At 36.7% G+C, this 21,830-nt stretch overlaps 1 protein-coding gene across 2 annotated transcripts in view; it reads left to right on the forward strand.

Moving 5' to 3' along the window:
- The window catches only part of LOC145996003 (sorting nexin-13-like), a 59,115-nt gene that overhangs the window by 20,578 nt on the left and 16,707 nt on the right, over positions 1-21,830 (forward strand). The window contains exons 7-13 of one of the 2 annotated variants that reach the window (XM_083132153.1): positions 433-546; positions 2,176-2,305; positions 4,735-4,902; positions 11,036-11,196; positions 14,606-14,728; positions 16,430-16,769; positions 18,408-18,550. In XM_083132153.1, coding sequence (XP_082988279.1) covers positions 433-546; positions 2,176-2,305; positions 4,735-4,902; positions 11,036-11,196; positions 14,606-14,728; positions 16,430-16,769; positions 18,408-18,550 — 1,179 coding nt within the window. The remainder of the gene's footprint in view (positions 1-432; positions 547-2,175; positions 2,306-4,734; positions 4,903-11,035; positions 11,197-14,605; positions 14,729-16,429; positions 16,770-18,407; positions 18,551-21,830) is intronic. The other variant, XM_083132154.1, reaches the window with a different exon arrangement.

A 21,830-nucleotide genomic window follows, 5' to 3' on the forward strand; every position in this document is an offset into this window, starting at 1 on the left:
TGAATGATGAGTGATGATATGATGAAGGGACACTCACAATTAATCAGTTAAAATAAACTGGTACGTGGATACGTACAGCATGCATCTTATCTGAATTAAAAGAGCATTTATTTATCACATTTTCTTGTTTACTGGTGAGTAGACCGATCAGAACTCCCCCCCCCCCCTCTTTGGAGCCCATGGCACCCTCACTGCTACAGTGTGATTGTAAAACTGATAATTAATAAAATGTAAATCTTGTACTTTTTACATGACAATGCCATGCAGGATTCAGTGGTGGATACTACATCATTTTTGTTCTGACGGAAGTTTAAAAGATTGGTGATGTAAGGTATCATGGCTTGCAACAAACAGAGTTCTTGATTTTTAGCAGTGTCTGTGTTTAATTTTACAATACATTGAAGCTGAAACTACTTTCTTTCATGTGTACAGTGTAAGGAGGTCCCTTTTACAAGCGACGTCTTCGTCACAGTTATACGAGCTACAGACAGTTTGGAAGAACTTCATGCAACGCGAGAGATGATTAGCAAGGAAATTGCCCTCCTGGTATGTAACATCCATCTCGAAATCAGTAAACTTAATTTGTATTTGCTAGGATGCTTATGACTGTTACTTGGATATTTTTTCCTGTTTTCTCTCAACTCCTGAAATGTTATAATATTGATACAATTACTTTTATAATATACTGATACTGTTACCAATTTACACCTATACTGATGCTTGAAAATTGTAATACTCAAAAGATGTTCAAAATATTGATTAGTATCAGTTTGTAAGTATTTTGCTCCAATTATATTCATCAATTTATACTTTAAAACCTACAAGAATTACATCAGATTATTTAAATACATGCTACGTAATGAAAAAAATCCAATTTTGCAGACAAAACTTGTACAGTGCGATCGATGAGTATTACCATGCAAATTGTCCATGACTATTTTCATTAATTTTGCTATTACATCCTGTGTGTTTTTAAGCAATGTATGCTGGTGCAGAAGTTGTCAATAGCTGGTTTTGAGTTTTCTTCTAATTCTTGAAGCTCTTATTGGGTCAAAAAATTGCACAAACATGGTGATTTGCACAGTAATACTCATGGATCTCACTGTACAAACATGAAAATAAACTTCAAAATTTACATATTTTTCTGGATATTTAGACACTGCGATATTGTTGCATGGCATTTTTCCGGACCCCATGAAAGATCAAAATGCCAGAAAAGTATCAGCAAGTATCAATAAATAAATTCCAACTGATATTTTCCGATACTGGTACAGTGGGATCCATGCAAATTGTCCTTGACTATTTTCATTAATTTTTCTCTTGCATCCTGTATGTGTTCAAGCAATAGATTTTTAAGAATGCTGGTGCAGAAGTTGTCAGCAGCTTGTTTTGAGTTTTTTTAAAATTCTTGAATCTCTTATTGTTTCAAATAAAGTGCACGAGCATGGTGATGGACAATTTGCACAATATTACTCATGGATCCCATTGTACCGCTGGTATTGGCCAAGCCCTAGTTTAAAATGCAGTTTTCTAAAGTATAATATGAGACTCCCTGATGGTGCAGTGGTAGTGTCTTCACCTTGTAATCAAGAGGTTCCGGGTTTGATACCTGGTGGAGGCACATAGTGGTTTGGATCTCACTTTAAACTGTATGTCCAGTTCCGGTTATCCAGAATAGCCTTTCTGTGCATAAAGTGGACTTAAAACACCAACTCAAATCAATCAATCTAAAGTATAATATGTTTTTTGAGGTTAAGAATAAAGCATGCAATTTACCTCAGAGGTAAACATAGATATTATTAAATGTAGTTTCAGATACTATAAAATTGGAAAGAATTACAACATAAATACAGATTTAATTTTCCTGTATTATATTATAATCTTCATTATGTTATATATTATCAATCTTCACTTTAGTCCTCTGAAAAATTTAATATTGAGGTTCAGCTATGAGTAGTTGGTGTATTTAATTAAGGTTGTTTCTCTCTAGAAAGATTTCTTACCCCTCTCTTTATACAGCATGAAACAGCAGCATTATAAACAAACGTAATCACAAACCATTATTACATTTTGTTGATATGGAGAATGCTTTTATTTTGATAAGCAGTTCAGTAGATGTTTTAATGAGCTTTTAGTTTGAATTTGTTATAGTTTTTTATTCTCTTTTTAATATAGAGATCTCGTGATTCTGGAGGGGACGACGATGCGTCAGTAAAACAACAACTGAACAGTCTCCTGTACGTCCGCAAAATAGTTGACAACCGAGTTCATAGACTTCAGGAGGGAACAGACACAGACTCCGTTGGTATACGGTTTTCTTTTATTATTTGATTGTGCATGTGCGTGTGTTTTAAAAATGGACAATATGGAATGCTTGGTTCATTATCAGGGTAGATTGAAATATACCATTTTTTAATCTATACTGATGATTCAGACAGGAGGCAGCTTTATATATTTTTTTATATTTAGTGCGTTTCCAGTTCTTAAGTGTTCGGCATATTCTTATTGAATGTGCTGATTTTGCTTTCCTCTGACAGACTTTTAATCTTCCCAACTGTTTTATCATCCCTGTTGGGAGATGACGACAGTGTTTTAACAAATGTTCATAGCTTTATTTAGAAGAGCAGGTCTCTTCCACTGTTCTGTGAGAATGTTTTAGTGTATCCTTACGTTTTTAATTTGTTGTGTTGTCCTGTGCAGGTCCCTTTTTAATATGCACTTTTAACTTTCCCCAAGGAGCTTTTTACACCCCCTTTTTCTTTCATCCTCACAATCGACCAGTTTTCAATATGGCGTATACCCCGAGATACACGGGGGTCGTAATATGACTGTAGACAACAAATATGTTGCCGGCACGTGACAGAAGAAGTTTTGTACAGTCATATTACAACCCCCGTGTATCTCGGGGTATACGTCATATTGAAAACTGGTCGATCGTGAGGATGAAAGAAAATCTGAACATCGAATTTCTCAGACAGTATCTTGCAGAAGATCTCACCCCAATTGCGTAAAATGGAAAATAAACCTCCACAACCAAAAAAATGGAAAAAATCAGTTAGAAATTGCCAAAAGAAAGTGATTAAGGAAATGATCAGACAAAAATTTGACAAAATCCGGGATATCAGCATCAAAATAAAAAACAATAGACTACAGTTTGCCAACATGTTGCCCAGTGCGGTATGGGATGTTCTGGACCAGAACATATGGGAAAAAGTGGAATACATCGCAAAAAACATCCGTACAAAACATTTCCAAAAGATCACAAATCTCAAACTTAACAGGAAAGCCAATATCCCTCCACAACAGGTACCTAGTGAACAACCCCCAATTACCCGTATACGTAAAAGTGGCAAAATTGAAGGTCCCCAAGAAAGCCACAGCTCCCAAAATGGTGACAACAGTGCAGGAAATGGTGAGTACAGTGCTCAAATTGAAGTCCCAAGTGAAAACGATGAAACAGTTAGAAAAACAGTGGTGTGTGAACAACGTATTAGCATCCCCCCAAATTTACTAAAGTTTTAGAAAAAGGTGGAAAATTTACGTACATCAACAAAAATATGTGGCTAGAAGAAACAATTTGTACTATAGAAAAAGTGGCTTGCCACATTAAAGACCCACTAGAAAGAAATGCATTTAGGTCTTGAGTGTCAAAACGTGATCAATAAATTTGAATTTCGGGACCATAAATCCAATAAAATTAAACAAGAACTAAGGGACTTCAAAAACTGGTTAGAGCAGGAAAACTTATGGTGCATCCCCTCTGACAAGGGCAACATGAACGTCATCTTAACAAAAGGGTTATTCGGAAAAAAATATTAACATTGTCACGAAACAAAACTACAAGCAGGTTAAAAGGAACCCTCTTCCTAGAATCATCAAAGAGACTAAATCTTACTTACAAAACTCCCTCATTTTCCCAACCAGCAACAAACTAATCATGACCATCTCCTCCAACCACAACCTCCTCCACAACAAGACTTACCAACACTGCAAGACCGCAACGACATCTGCCGACGAACACAGGAAGTAACGTCATGTAACGACAACCACGTCTACTCCTTCTGTCCTCGACCAGCCCTGAAGATGACTCCGAGAAGGAGTCGAAAGCTTGGAAGAACTCCGAAGTGTTTTTTATCGTGCTGTTTGTGTGTGATTTTAGTGTTTTAACAAATATGTTGCCGGCACGTGGCGTAAGAAGTTTTCTACAGTCATATTATTATTATTATAATTATTATTATATCCCGTATAAACCCCCAATATCTTGGAGCCATTGCTGCAATATTTTTTTGAATAATAGTTGAATTATCTTGCCGTACTAGTAGAAATACTAATATGGCCGAGCATGTTAAGTGATTGACTTCAATCTCTCAGCAGGTTCGATTCCTAGCCTGGGCATGGGATGCTCTTTGTGAGTGTCCCTTATCCATTTCATCACTCACCCTTATCTTTGCGATTAGCCAAAAGTGGTAGAAATGCGAAGTAAAATAAACCGAATCAACCAATCTCCCAGCATGCTACGATTCCAAGGGGGCTAGTTTGATTCCTGATAGAGACACGTTGCACAATGGTTTAGATTGCACGTGAAACTATAAGGAAAAAACAGAAGGTTCAAGTCCTGGCCTGGGAATGGATGTTACTTTATGAGTATCCCTGTTATCGATTTATCAAAAAATAATTCATTCCAGTTATTGGGATTGAGGACTATAATAATATATGCTGTATTTTGCCTTGCAGGCTTGCCATCACACATCGACTGGAACAGACTTCTTGCACCTGGCTCTAAGCTTTTCTCTCTTCCTCTGGATGTGATTCTTAAGAACAACATTGCCTTGTCATACTTCATCGATTACATGACGAGTATAGGGGCACAGGCCTACTTGTTCTTTTACTTGAATGTAGAAGGTGAGTTTGCTGTTCATGAAATGTAGAGGTTATTGCTAATTTTTCCTTCATTTCTTTGATTTATGCAGATTCAAGTAATCATACATTCATTTCCTTGTAGCTAGGGTCACATATTTATAACGAATAAAAGATCAAGATTTCGGTACAAAAACTGGACACATTTCTGGATCAAAGCGGTATATAAAATGGCGTTTCTGTGTTACGATTTGATTTGAAAATTATACTTGTTACACAAAATAAATATTTCCTTTCTAGTATACTTAATTTACTTTCCATATACAGGGTGTACACTATGAACCTCCAGGTTTTCGATGCAATGTTAAATATCAGAAAAGAAAGTTACGACAACCCAGTTTTTTTGTATTTGGTACAATATACCAGGGTGGCTACTCACGTGAATTATGCATGAACTCTTGGAAATTCTGCGTGGATTCTGCATGAATTTTTCTCCGTAGACATGAAAAATTGCAACTTTTGTTAATCCAAATCCCATTGAATTTATACATATTGCCCTTTGCAAAATAATCTATCCGACAAACGGAAAATTATTGCAAGATGTCGTAAAATTGAAGAATTTACAAGCTTTCGTAGATTAGTATATTCCGTAACATGTGCCAATTATGAATTTTTGTGTAGAATTTTGATTTTCTTCTTCTTGTTCTTCTTTTTAAAACTTTCATTATTGGAAGGTAAAATGTGTAAATTTCAATCCATTAGGAGTCCTGTCATTCTGGGGGAAAAAATGAGTTTCATCTCTGTGATATTTATTTATTTTATTTATGTATTTATTTATATGTTGTTTTGGATGGCGAAGTTAAGGCACAAGCTTTTTCTTCCACTTAACCATCTGTACCTGATATTTTACGAATTAATTCTCTTGCTACATTTTTTTTAAAAATCATTACATTAAACCCTCGTTAACACAAACTCGCTTAAGACGAACACTCGATTAACATGAACAAAATTTTGGTCCCAGCAGGGATGTATTATATCTTATAGAAAGTTTTGATGTTTAACACAAATTTCGGTTATCATGAATTACGAACTGTTTTTTAGTCCGTTGCGTCATTAGATCTCATTTAACACAAACTTTCAAAGTTTTTCATAATTTTTTTCTGTTGTTCCTCTGCTAGGTATGTCATCTTGTCAACAATCAACCTATACAGTATTGTAACCAACAGATTCAGATCTACAATGTGTTCAAATGTGTTTTTCTATTCTTTAAAACATAGCCAATACGAGTAACATCAAGTTGCAAGCAGTAAGATGGGAGTCATGGCCAAGAGGAAGCAGACAGGTATAGATCTGCAAACAAAACTGAGAATCCTAGAGGAAGTAGACCGTGGTGCATTGAACAAAACGACAATTGCTGAACAGTATGGAATTGCCAAATCTACATTATCTACAATACTTAAAGATCGTGAAAAAATTCTTAATGCTGCTGCATGAGGTTCCGGTAACAAATCTAAGCGACTTCGCAGTGCTAAGTACGAAGATGTCGAAACGTTACTTCTAGAATGGTTCAACCATATGCGCGCTTCAAATGTACCTTTAAGTGGACCTATGATTGAGTCAAAAGCAAGTGAGATTGCCAAAAATTTAGACATTCAAGATTTGAGTTGTTCTGCTGGTTGGCTGTACCGGTTCCAAAATAGACACTCAATTTCATTATTAGTGATTTGTGGTGAAGCAAATAAAGTTGATGAAAAAGGAGCAAACTACTGGTTGCATGAATTTGACCAAGTGAGAGAAAAGTATGCCTCGTATGATGTGTACAATATGGATGAAACTGGACTTTTTTACAATTTTTTCCCAAGTCGTACCCTCGGATTAAAAGGTGAAAAGTGCCATGGTGGAGCATGCAGTAAACAATGTTTAACTGTTGTCCTTGTATGTAATGCAGACGGCAGTGATAAACACCATCCATGGGTGATCGGTAAGTCCGAGAAACCATGTTGTTTTAAGAACATGAGCATGGATACTCTATCTTGCATCTACTCTCACTATAAGAAAGCTTGGATCGACAGCTCTTCATTTCGTAAGTGGCTTCTTTGTTTCAATAGTCGAATGGTGGCTCAGAATAGGCATGTTCTTCTGACACTAAACAGGTGTACAGCCCATAACATACCTGATCTGAACTTAACGCTTAAACAGAAACATCGATCTTCGAGACCTTTAGTGTTTTGTAGTTCTACAGTGTGGTAACACTGATTGAGCTGTCTCTCCCCCTCCACAGTACCTTATTGTCAACCACTTGCGTACACTCTGCACATGTTACTGCTCAGTTTGTGACTGTTTGTTACGAAAGAATTATTGTTGTTTGAAAACGTGCAGACCGGGTGTTTCGCATTACGTATTCAATGCGAAGGTTGGATGTGATTTACATAATACATTTTCTTAGTTTTGTTACCATGTAATTTTAGTTTTCAATAAGTTTGAGTTACTCAGTATGTTTTTCTTGTAACAGTTGGGCTGAAAAGTTCGTAGGCTGACTCATAGATGGCGTTACTAGAATTAAATCCATGTGATTTTTACTTAGTACTAACCTTCAAAAGATATGTGTATAAATTTCACAGCTGCCGGATAATTAGTTCGTGAGATATAGCATTGTGAGTGAAGCAGCTTTTGTTATTGTGAAAAATGGATAAAAAATAATTTCGTGTGTTAACCCATCCGCATACCATTTAAATGCCAAATTTTTTGCCATGAAATACCATTTAAATTTGGCTATCTCCCGTGAAGGTTGCACAGCAAGACGAGATGTCAAATATTGTGAAAACTATCGAAGCGATTTACGTGAAAATTGTATATATTGAAGTGGAATTTCAGTAATAAGTATGCACATATGCAGTTTACTTGAAACATAAATAGAAACTTGTCTAATAATTTTCATCACACACATCCTTTGCATTCCATTTCCATTCCTCAACCTTTTATTTTTTTCCTGCCACAGCCACCTCTTCCTCTCTTTCACCACATTCTTCAATTTCACTAACACAAAATGAATCCCTGTGTTCATCTCCACTTCCAAAATCCACATTTTCCTCTTTATCGCTATTGAACGGTGCCTCCACGCAACATGTTTGCAAGACGTAACAAATGAAGGTTTGTTTATATGAGAAATTACTGAACAAAACACGCTTGAAATGGTATGAAAAACTTAGCAGCACAAACATACACGTCATAGATTCGAAAGATCACACAACCTCTGCCATCTATTGAATGAAAAAGGAACTATGTGATGAAAATTGGAAACCCGTCGATTCGACGACTAGGTACGGCAAGTGAACGTCCAGACAGGCCGTCGATTCGACGACTAGGTATGTGGATGGGTTAATAAAGCATTGCTTTTTGGCGAAAAAAAATACTGTTGAAGCCAAGGCTTGGCTTGATATACATTATTCGGACTCTGCACCAGGAAAATCAACCGTTGAGAAGTGGTTTGCTAAATTTAAACGAGGCGAAATGAGCATCGAAGACGATGCACGCAGTGGACGCCCCAAAGAGGCTGTTACCGACGAAAACATCAAAAAAGTCCACAAAATAATTTTAAATGGTCGTAAAGTGAAGTTGATCGAGATAGCTGAGACTTTAAAAATATCAAAGGAACGAGTTGGACATATTGTGCATGAATATTTGAACATGCGAAAGCTGTGTGCAAAATGGGTGCCGCGCGTGCTCACAATCGATCAAAAGCAACAACGTTTTGATGATTCGGAGCAATGTTTAGCCATATTCAACCGTAATAAACACAAATTTTTCCGTCGATATATTACAATGGATGAAACATGGCTCCATAACTACACTCCAGAGTCCAATCGACAGTCAGCCGAGTGGACTGCACGTGATGAACCGAATCCAAAGCGTGGAAAGACGCAACAGTCGGCTGGCAAGGTTATGGCATCAGTATTCTGGGATGCGCATGGTATTATATTCATCGATTACCTCAAAAAGGGCCAGACCATCAACAGCGATTATTACATAGCGTTGTTGGAGCGTTTAAAGGATGAAATCACGAAAAAACGGCCCCATTTGAAGAAGAAAAAAGTGCTGTTTCATCAAGACAATGCACCGTGTCACAAATCAATGAAAACGATGGCAAAATTATATGAATTAGACTACGAATTGCTTCCCCATCCACCATATTCTCCAGATCTGGCCCCCAGTGACTTTTTCCTGTTTGCAGACCTTAAAAGAATGCTCGCTGGAAAGAAATTTAGCACTGATGAAGAGGTAATCGCCGAAACTGAGGCCTATTTTGAGGCTAAAGAGAAATCGTACTATAAAAATGGCATCGAAAAATTGTATGACCGCTATAATCGTTGTATCGCCCTCGAAGGCAACTATATTGAATAATAAAATCGAATTTTGTCAAAAAAAAATATTTTTTACTATGTTAGCCTACGAACTTTTCAGCCCAACTGTTATGTACGCATTGCTTAGTATGATTTTGCTCTTTTATTGTCTAAAAAACTTTAAAAATATGTAATAACAAATATTAAAAAATAAGGTCTCACAGACCTTATGAAGTAAAGACCTATGTTTCTGTTTAAGGGTTAACCAATGTAAAGGTTCACCCCCCCCCCCCCCCCCAATGCAACAAGTCTTCTTCAGCCTTTGGATCAAGGCATTATTGCTCTTATGAAGAGGTATTATCGCAAGCGACTTGTGAGAGCTGCAATTCATGCTGCTGGAAAGAAGACTGAACCCCCAAGTTGGAGTGTGCTTGATGCAATAAAAGCTATTGCCGCATCCTGGGAATCTGTGTCACCACAACACACACAGAACTGTTTTAGCAGATCCTGGAGACATAGCGACGCTAATCCTGTTGACGAGTTAGATGGTGACATTGATACCACTTCACCTGATGAATTGGATATGCTACAAGGCGTTGCGAACCCTGGAGTTAGTTTTGAGGAATTCTTTCTATATTCTTTAGTGCAGATGACGGTTGTCGTGTGTGCTTCAGTGGAATTTGATGTACAAGCAGTTGTGTGTGAGGTGCAAGAAATGTCATCAGAAGAAAGTGAGGAGGACAATATCATTCCGCCCACCCGCCAAGAAGTGTTAACCGGCTTGGACATTTTAGAATGTTTTGCTGTAACATCCGAATTGATTGCTAGTTTTACGGAAGTTATGAGTACAGTTGGGCGTGAAGTTACCAGGCATTTGCGTTCCCGTTTGCGATGGTGCAATATACAGGATTTTTTTTACCAGAAAATGATCTGTGAGTACTTTTCTTAAAAGTTAATTACTGTAGTACTGTTTTCTATGATGACGTACATAATAGTATTGTAAATGTGTAGAAAGAACTGTAGTGCAACAATAAAATTTGAGTCCTCGGTTAGCACAATTTTTTTTAACACGAACTCTTGATTTTTCGGTCCCTTGGGATTCATGTTAATGTTTACTGTATTATTCTTACATTGTGGCAAAAAAAGCATGCACCTGTGAAGTTCCCATCCCGAGAATCCCTGCTGTTGTTGTTATTATTATTTATTATTAAAGTAGGGTTACACTTAAGCTTACAATTTATTTTACATTGATTCTGTAACTATAAAAACAGCTTTTTGCCCTACATGAATTAATATAGTTATGCTATTTGTTTATACATAATATGGAATATTATAAATTTATATAATTGAAAAAAATAAGAAATAGAAGAAAATATATTTTTTTTTGCAACTACGTTATAGGAAGGAGGCAATGAGGTAGATGAGGCACAGTGTCGGTATTCATATTCAAATGTACACTAAAGAATAAAAAAACAAATACATTGGTTCATCATATTTGATTTTTGCTCACTTATTTTTAACATTGAAGATGTTTTGTTACCTTGAATAGCAAAAACTTGAAACTACTTGATTTTCAGGATGTTACAGCACCAAACAATGGATTGGAAATTTATTTTTATATTTCCTGGAAATGTTTCGGAATTTATTTTATCGAAAAGGAGTGGTAACGTTGTGTCCAGAAAATGAATGAATCCAGTCTATGCTAGGTCATTTTTTTCCATTATTGTTTGCTTCAATTTTCAGACCATAAATTCTCTCAAGTTTTTTCAATTATTTATAATTTAGTTTAAACATATTTTTTTAATAAACGTTCTAATTAATCTTTACTTATTTCTTAGGTTGGAGAGTTTCGGCTGAGCAGCAAATATCTGATATAGAGTTGCAGAAACTGAAAGCATCTGGTGACACTAAGCAGTCTAAAATACTACCATACAATCAAATACTTGAAAATATGAAGGAAGCAGCATACAGTATTTATGAACAATATTTATCAGAAAAGGTAGAGTATTTATTTTTTGGCACACATTACACTTAAACATTGAGGTATGGCATATATCAGGTCAGCTCTAAAGTCAAATCTCATGCAAACATTGTGCATGTTTCACTTCTTTTTTTTTCACGTTTAGAACATACTGGGACTCCGGTAATGTTCAGAGATACATGTTTTGAGTGCTACATGAGTCTTGAGTCATCCTATTAATAATTAGTAATGTTTAATTTGATTCTGACTATATTTAGGACACTTTTGCACTGAAAAAATATCATAGTTTTGAAATAGAATATTTTTTCTCTGAAAGTATCAGCAGCAAATACACAGTTCTTGCCACGAGAATAGAATACATATCAGAAAATATGCAGTACCATTTTGAACCTTCATGTCAGTGGCATATTCTGAAAATTTGAACTAACAAAATTTTGCCTTAGTTCCGATTCGTTGTGTTCAAAAGTTTTGATCTCGGCACCTTCACCTATTTAGTCTCCCATCCCCCCGAGATATAGTCACTGGCTAGAGGCATGGAGAACATGTTCGTTTCCAGCCTCCAGCTTTGCTCACACCTCTTTTCTCGGGGCGATAGAGACTGCACCAGGAGATTGGTAAATAGTTAATAAAAGACTGTCGTCTCATTCCACACATTTAATTATAGGCAGGATATTTGAAGGGATTGTAACCAGTAAGGCAATTACCACTCACTCACCTTGCTTAGGTGTAAATCCCATCGTGTGAACTCCAGGTCGAAACAATCTACTTTCACACTTTATGATCAACAACCAATGATAGCAATGGAAGGCCTGAGACATTGCATCTCGGTCTTTTATACTTGGAGGTGCATGACCCCCAAGTTGACACAATGCTCCTGCCAAGTTGGAGCACACATACATTATGCTGAGCAAGGAACTTGTATATGTCACTCTTGCCTTACCATCTGCAGTATTTATTAGATATAATAGGAAAAAAAAATGCCATGCAAGGAATCCAAAAAGAGAAGTCCGACAACTTAAAGTTTTGCAACAATTTCTATATATATGAAGAAAGTTGGTTTACAGATGGTATACCAGATAGCATGGGAGAATACGCCACTGCCATATGAAAATTGTTTTTTTTTTTTTCAACCATAGTTTTGTAGCCTAGACTGTACTAAAAGGAAAACTATAATTTGTACCTCTAGTGTTCATAGTTATCAAAATGTATTACAGAAACCTTGTGTAATTTTGAAGTTCCCACCGAAAATGCACTCAGCATTCAGAACTTCTTGTGTAAAATGGACCTTGCCATTTAAAAGTTAAATATTTTGTTATTGCATGTTTGCAACACTGATTAAATTTAGGTCATTGGGATTGAGAGATGAATCTGCCACACGAGAAACTTATTAATACAAGGGGCGTACTGTAATGATTTACACTTTATTTTTTTTCAGGTCCCATGGTCCACCATTTGAGAAATGAGGACTGGCAGATGAAGCTATGAGTCTAGTCTACCAATTGCAGGCAGCAGTGCCCAAAATGGATTCCCGGTGTTCACACAGCAGCGCGTTCCGTACATCATTGTCAGCAGACTATTGGACAACATGGAAAGTGACATGTCAGCGTTGGTGACAGTGTGCGGTGAACATGCGACTTCACTGAAAACCATTTACAATTGGGTGGAAGGCTGGAAAACAGGACACAAGTCAACAGAAAAAGGGACAAGTTCTGGAAGGAAAGTGACTGTGACAACACCAACAAACGTTACACGGGTTGAGCAAGTCACTCTTGAGAACAGGTGCATCATGTTTTCTGAAATGGAGGTGACCACGGGCCTGTCCAGAAACACCCTGCAGCAAATTGTGCACGATCACCTTAATATGGGGAAAGTGTGCACCAGATGGGTTCAGATAAAACAACCAGGAAAATGGGCAAAAGGGGTGCTCCTGCAACACGACAACGCACACCACCACACCAGTTGGGAATCAACCACGGCCATCGCTGAAATGGGGTTCGAGGTTCTGCCACACCCTGCTTAATCTCGTCTGTAAATCTCTGCTGTGGTCACAATCTCTCTCCATAGAAACCAACTTGTCCAACGCTGACCATTATAGTCGCTTTCCATGTTGTCCAATAGCCTACTGGCAATGATGTACGGAACGTGCTGCTGTGTGAACACCGGGAATCCTTTTTGGGCACTGCTGCCTGCAATCGGTAGAGTAGACTCGTAGCTTCATCTGCCAGTTCTCACTTCTCGAATGATGGACCATGGGGCCTGAAAAAAAAAAATAAAGTGTAAATCATTATAGTACGCCCCTCGTATTATTGACAACAGATTAAAAAAAAAAATGAAATTGTTTGCAAAAGCATTGAAACTACAAAAATCAATGGTATTACCCAAGTTCTGGTGCAATCAATAAAATATGTATTCAAATTAGGCCTGAACTGACACCATACTGATGCTGAAATTATTACTGATTCCTACCGATGTTTGAAAAATAAAATGTAGCAGTTAAAGATTGTTAAAAATATTGATTAATATTATTTGGTGAGTATTCTACTCAGATTCTAAGCATCAATTTACCAGTCAATGTCAATGTCAATGTTAAATTACCTGGTATATAATCATAAAAACAGTTTTTCACACAATATTTGTGAGAAATTAATGGAAAGTTTGAAATTTGCATGATTTCTAGGATTATTTACTCTCCAGGAAAGTGTTGTTGCACTTTTACAGGACCTGCAAAAGACCAAAATGCTTAAAAAGTATCGGGTGGTATCGGTAAATAAAATCGAACCGATACTTTCTGATACCATTACCACTGATATTGGTCGATACCAATGCTTCAGTATCATGTCAGCTCTAAGTTAAATCTCATACAAACATTGTGAATTTTGCTGCCTTAGTAGCCAAGTGTATTAAGTAGTTGAGTTGCTAACTTGCTACTGAAATCTTAGCATGGGTAATGGTTTCTGAGTGCCCCTTCATTAGCTTCATGTAATCATTATTCATCTTTGTCACAATTTGATAAACAGGCAGGAAAGCAGTGCAAAATGAAAGAAATACATCAGCAATTATTCAGTTATTTAATTAATCCTGTGGCCGAGTGGTTAGCACATCGCGCTGCGACGCCAAGGGTCCCGGGTTCGAATCCCGGTCGGGCTTGGTTGTTTGTGAATGTCCATTCATCAACTTCATCATTTCATCACTCATCCCCATCTTCACAAATTAGCCAAGAGGAACAAAACGCGAAGTAAAATAAACTAAATCAAATCAAAAAAAAGTTATTTAATTAATGTCACAGCTGAATACATATCATTACACTATTATATTGCATCATTATAACATCAGATATCTTGACATGAATCCATGTTATTAATGCATATAGTATATAAAGATTGAATTCATGAATTGTTTAAACCTGTAGAAATGATATTTATTCTAGGCTTCCCCAAGACTTCGCATTGATGAATCTGTTACGAAAAGACTTGTTTTGCGCATTCGAAGTGAAGTTCCTACTGAAACTTGGTTTGATGAAATGCAGACTTCAGTGTATGAAAAGTTGCAGGTGAGTGAAATTGTTGTAATGGTTTAAACTTGTACATACTTTTGTATACACACCTACATTCAATTCATATCCAGCGTAGTCCTGTCTCAATGAGCATTCATTACAATTACTCATGTTAGTGTCTTATCTTTCTTTTTAAATTTGTTACATATTTCTCTTCCTCAGCTTGTAAATCATGTTACACATTTCATGTTGAACATTCTTCTCGTGTGGCCAGGCTGTTAAGATCTTTTAAGGTGAGGAGTTACAGTTACACACCATGTGTGCATTTATTTCAATATCCTCAGAATGGGCAATGCTACTAAAAAAAATCTGGGCGTATGCAAGAGTATGAATTTCTTTCCATGTTGCATGCAAGTGGAAGCATTTTTTTATGTTGATTATTAAGCTAGACACGATACTTGAAAATTATGATGAGTGAGAATTTTCAGAATCCCATGTATTCCTTATGGAGAAAAAAACTCAACATCTTCAACTTCAAGTTGCAGCTAAGCAAATGAAAGTTTCGACTTTTCCGCTGGTCAAAAGCTGCATCAAATTGCTCTCTTTCCGTTGATATCTTTTCCTATGCCATCGGAAGTTTGACATTCCAAAGAGAACAAATCAAATAATACTCCCATAAGGGCAATACATTTCTCCTTGTCTCCTACGCCTCCCCGATGGCACAGTGGTAGCATCCTTGCCTTGCAATCAAAGGGTCCCTCCCCCTGCATCCATAGATACAGTCAATGTGCATAAATTGTATATAGTCCGAATCTGTTGTTCATTCCGCGTATAACGGTAATTGATTCATCCGTCTAGGGCAATTAGCCTCCAATATACAGTAGTTTCAAGGTAACTCTGCATTTCGATGAAATCCGAGACTTGAGTCAGTGGTGTACAGACATGTCGTTTGGCCTGGGGGGTGGTTACAAGTTGTGTTCTATTACTCATATGATAATAGTGCAATTATTTTCGTGTTCCAAACATGCCTGCGATCATTTCCTATACTTTGTTGTCCAGGGAGGGCAGGGGGGAACCCAACTTTTCTTCAGAAATATTGGAATTTTCTAGACCCTCCCCTCTCCCTGCATCCATAGATACACTCAATGTGCATAAATTGTATATAGTCCGAATCTTTGGTTCATTCTGCTTATATTGGTACTTGATTCGCCTGTCTAGGACAATTAGCCTCTGAACTACAGTCATCTAAATTAAACTCTGCATTTTGCTAAAAATCTGCCTGGGAGGCTTACCTGCAAAATGGGCTCGGTAATCAAAAGGTTAAGTTTATTCCTGTGTAAAGCGATCCATTTTTGCTTCTCAAATATTTACAGTAGAATTAATCCATTTTCCATGATTTGCATAACTCTCAGAATAATCCAGACTTCAGAAAGTGTCCTGTCGGTAAATAAAATCTAAATTTTGTGTTTAAGAGTTTATTTTCCATTATGCACTACATTTTGCATCGTTTCATGACAAAACATGGCAAGAAGACGCATCTTGCATCTTTCAAAAACATGAAAAATTAACATTACAGTGTGTTATTTTACATTTCTTGTTTCCATCCAAAATGAAATATACATGCCTTCTATTCATCAGATACCCTGCATAACTCATATATTTTAACAAATTTAAAAAGAAAATGCCCTTCAGTACTGTGGTATAGGTATTTCCATGTTTCGTCAGATCACTAATTTCTTTCCTTATTTTCCTTCCTAGCAGGAAGAGAGGTTTCTTCCTTCATTCCAGAAAAGTGTGGCGTATGTTAAGCTGTTGGCCGAGTTAGATTTACTCAAAGACCCATCTCGAAGCGACGAAGAAGATTCACAGTCTCTGGATGAAATCAGCCTCTCGGATAATATCAGTTTGTCGTCACTGGATGCAGACGAACGTGTCGATCGATTCTCAGAAGGTGATTTGGCCTCATGTACTGCTTCAGGAGGATCCAACTTATCCGTCTCGATGGACGGAGAGATGATAAAATCCAGCATCGGCCTACCACCGCAGATTGATGTAAAAAAGCAGTTTTTTACACTTGTAGCAGAGATAATCGAAACTGGTAGGTGGATAATTCAGTTATTAGCCAACAAAAAATATGTTTAAGCTATTAATATGTATTTGGGTAGTTGCAGATTCAAGTACCATATGTCTTGACTGTATGTACTCCAGGTGAATGATGAGATGGTACCTGGCTTGCTTGCCATCATCTTGTCTCCTCCATGGCTGAGCATGTTGACTAGTAAGGTTAACACTGAAGGTACCAGGTTTGAGTTCTGGCGAGAACACAGGTGTTCTTTTACATGTTCATTAGTTTTATGTAATCATTATTCATCATCATCATTGTAATTAGCTTAGAGAAGCACAAAATAATATAAAATTAGACAAATACAGTTGTATTTGCATAAGCAATGCCTTGCAGAATGAACATTCCACTTTACAAACATCACTTGAATATAAACACACATGATTAACCGTTCAGCAGGCATGCTTCATTATCTTACACGGGTAGGCATGTGGGTTACTGCACCTTATACACAAGCAGCAAGTCAACCTACATAGCAGAGTGGTTAGCACAGCATGCCAGGGGTCCTGGATCTGAATCCCCCTCTTGGCGTGGGTGTTCATTGTAAGTGTCCTTTCAAGAATTGCATCGTATCATCACTCATCCTCATCTTCGCGATTAGTCAGAAGTGGCAGAAAAGCAAAGTATAATAAACCATCATTGCAATAAGCAGTGACCTTGCTACAATTAATGTAAAAATAAACAATTGCTATAAATGCACTAAAAGAAACCGACCATAGCATTGAAAGCCGAAATAATAATGAACAAGTATGTATCCTGTACATGAATACTGTGGTGTACATATTTTTCTTATAACTGTATTGTACATACTGTATTTTCTTTAATGTATAAATTAGTAAATTCCTAGCATTTCCATGATTGATGGTATCCTGCATTTTTTTGTATTTAGCTATGATTTTGAACCAGGCTCAGGAATGGATTAAAATTATTCCTATAGTAAGCCATGGGAAACAGCATCCTGCATAACAAACACTTTTCTAGAATGGATTGCATTCATTGTGAGAGCCATCACTGTATTTTCTTCATTTTGCACACATTTTTTCTTTCTGTTTAGACTAAATATGATCAAAGAACATTGATGATGAAATACGTAAGAAAGCACAAAAATATTTTATTGAACTTGCATACTTCATGTGCGTATGTGCATTTTTTGTAGTTACGTCACTTTTCTGTATCTCTCTAGGCTAGTGCAATGGTGAAAAGCATACTCGTGTCAGTGACAAAACCGTGAGTTGCCCACTCAATGTACTTAACCGATAACGTGGCACATGTTATAGTGGAACCACGAGCAAAACAACCTGCGCAGACCCGCGAGTCCTGTGCACCGTACCCCCGCGAGTAGGGGAGGGGGAGAGAGGACCATGCTTCTTTATGGCCCGAGGTGGAGGGAAGAAGGGAAAGCTGCGCGGGGACTTGTCCTCCCAAGGTTTTTTTCCTTGTGGTCGATCTATACAAGGAAGTTTTGCAATTACACGTTTTGTTTTGGTGGCAATGCTATAGGTAGCTTCAATATGGCTGGTGTTAATGGTGCCACTTGTCCAGTTGAAATATTTCTCAAGTTTCAGTTAATATATATTTCAGTCATTGCTCATTCTGTGTGTTGTCTTTTTGCAGGTATAGTGAACGATAGGGGGAAGACGTATGGCATCTATGCTGTGGCAGTTTGCAAACGATACGAACTTGGATACGAAGAAAAATGGCACGTGTATCGAAGGTATTCAGATTTTTATGATCTTCATCAGAAGATTAAGGACAAGGTAAGAACTTTTATCCCAAATATGGATTTTTCATCACATTTTATAGGCAATGTTACGGAATATATGTCCAGGATTGTGTGGTTGAGGTCCATAGATTTAAATAAAACATTATTTGGTTTGGCATTAAAGTATGAACTTTCACTGGCTTCTTTGTTTATAACACTACAGATATGCATGCAACAACATATATTTAAGTGAAGGCTCCACTTTGCTCTTAATGCATTAAAGAAAACTTCTAGGTAATTCTCTACAACTACAATAAGAGAGAGAAACTTTTTTTAAAAATTGAGAATACAGCACACAATACTATATTTTCAGAACTAAGCTGATACAAATGCATGTCAATTTTTTATCATTATCAATGAATTTTATGTCTGTACTTCCCTTAGGGCTTGGCTGGACCTTTGGCCTTTCACTATTGTCTAGATATTATGAATAGCTTAATAGACTTACGTAATCACGAAACTATTGAGAATATCTGGGTGACAAAGAAAGCAAACCACATGAAGATTTATGTGAATACCCTAGAACGTATTCTAAGCAGATGTAATTTTTCGAATTTCGGAATATCCTAGCAGTTTTTTCTGAAAGGAAGGGAAAATTTGAAAAAGCTGCATTTGCGTTGGCCAATGTTCCAGCCAAGCGTTAAATGCTGAGCTGGTACAAAAAATTGACCACAAGGTATTTTTCTAACACCAGACGGGTCTATTTTTTTTTTTTTTTTGACTAGACTGTGTCATTGCACAGTATATGAATTTTGAAACATACTGGAAATCAGGTAATGTTTGCAGTAACATGGTTTAATTGCTACAGGAGCGTTGTAGTATGATATTAGTAATTAGTGAACTGTAATGTGATTATGGCTGTTTTGGAGACCTAGGTAAAATGTGTACTTTTTTTTGTTTTCATGATACTATAGATAAGACAACAAAGCCATGTGCTTTAATAGACATATTTTGTCAGCAGATTGGGGAAAGAGAGACTGAAGTCTGTGATGATAAGTATTTCATAAAATATAAAAACTATAAAACCGTTTACTTATGTTATGTGAGTATGTTACCTTTGTAAAAGCAACATTTCAGGGGTCTACCGCTCCCTTCTTCAGCCTCCTTTGGCACGTATCATTGCAACATGCTGCATCAATTCACGTTGAACAAGGAATAAGGTAAAAGGTTTCAGTTGGTAAAAGAATTGTTAAAAAACTTGCCCATGCCTCAATAAAACTTTCTGTACCCATTTAATCCTTCATAAAAACCTCCGAAAACATATAAAGGTTGAACTTTAAAACTGTGAGAACGCACTCTCCTCAGTCACCTGTGTCGGTACCCAATTGTCTTTCTTGTAGAATGCAGGAAGTTCCTCGAGGCTCTTTCCCCTCCCACGTAGCTCCCCTCTCCTCTTCCATATCCTTACGTCATTTCCAACTTGAAATCCTGTGTTTCCTGGACTGTGCAGGTGTCTGAACAATCTTATCTTTAACAGCCTTAAATTCCGATATACATTGATTAGACCACAACCATTTTTCGCCTTTCCTCAGAAGTCGATGTAGGTGTGGTATTGTAGATGACAAGTTGTGTAGAAAACGGCTTTGAAATGCAACCATCCCTAAAAAACTTTGTAGTTGAACCTTATCCTTTGGCTCTGGACTTTCTAAAATAGCACGCACGTGCTTTTCAGTTGGTGTGATTCCATTTGCCGCGAAACGTCTTCCTAAGTAAATCACTTCTTGCACTAGGAATTCAGATTTACTTAAATTGACTTTAACATTATAATCTTTAAAGCGTTCCAGAACTTGTTTTGTTCTTAGGAAACATTCTTGTAGACTATCTCCAGAAATGATAACATCATCAATAAATGCTGCAACTCTTTCCAATCCTGTTAAAATTAAATCAATTACCTGTTGGAAAAGCTGAGACGAAACATTTGTACCAAATGGTAAACGTTGCATTCTGTACAAGTGAGAATCATAATTTAAACACAATATGTTTTGTGAGTCTGGATGCAAACTAACTTGTAAAAATGCTGAACGTAAATCAAGCCTGGTGTAGTACTTTCCTATTTTAACTTTTTGTAAAATATCAGGAAAATCTGGTAGAGGATACACTAAACCATCGGTTTGAAAATTGACCGTTTTCGAGTAATCTACACAGATACGTATAGAATTATTTGATTTCTTAACTGGCACAATAGGACTAGCCTATTCTGAATGTTCTATAGGAGCTATAATATTCTGCTTACACATATTATCTATTTCTTGTTTCATTTGATCTCGTAATGAATACGCTATTCTGTACGCTTTCCTGAACACAGGTCTAGCATTCTTCTGTAAAGGTATTGATACCTTGAAATCTTTAATGGGTGTACTAATATCCTCATTAAACAATTCTGCAAAAGATGTCAGTAATTGTGAACGACAGTCTTCAATGCTCATTTGTTTTATATTACTTGAATTATGTACGTCGGCTTTACGTTTGTTCATAATCATGGCTTTGCTATTTTGCCCTTGCACATTTGATGTTCGTGAACATTCACCTATATCATCAATCATTTGCTGATGTACCTTTGGAGTATCCATTATGCTTGAACGCTGATTTTTCGAACAAGCATCTGGTAGCGAATCTTTTGATTCTAGACCTAAGCATGCATGTGTAGAATCTTCCTTTTGAACATAATCAGTTTCAGGAAACTCATTTTGAAGTTTGCTGCGCCAATCACCAAATAATATGTTCATTCCAACTCTACCAATTAATATATTTGTATTAATCTTATCGCCAACAACAAAAGGCATCATGTACATTGTGCCATGATAGTAAAGTTTTAAGCTTAATTGGCCTAATAAACACAATCTTTCACCTGATATCGAAGTATATGAATTTAATAACGGACTCAGTGTGAAGTTGCCAATAATATTAGTTAACAAATCTTTGGAAATGAAATTAGCAAAACTACCAGAATCGACAATAGCTTCTAACGATTGGTCTTGTATTATAATATTAATGTACAAAGGTAAACGTTCATTTCGCAATGAAATCTGATCAGATGCGTGTTGCAAATTAGAAATAGATTCGTTTGCTTTTTTATTGTACATTTGTTGCGTGTTTGTAGTTAAAAAGGTATATGCACTATCTTCTTGCACAGATAATAAGCTAAGTTGAGAATTGCATTCTCCATAAACATTACCTTTGGTATCCAAATTACTGTTCCTCATTACACAATTTCCTTTATACATACTAGATAAATTGACTGCAGGTTCCTTCCATTGTTTATTTCTTTCGAAACA

Source organism: Lepisma saccharinum, chromosome 12 (assembly GCF_977018435.1).
Source record: "Lepisma saccharinum chromosome 12, izLepSacc3.1, whole genome shotgun sequence".
In the NCBI taxonomy this organism is placed as follows: Eukaryota; Metazoa; Arthropoda; class Insecta; order Zygentoma; family Lepismatidae; genus Lepisma; species Lepisma saccharinum.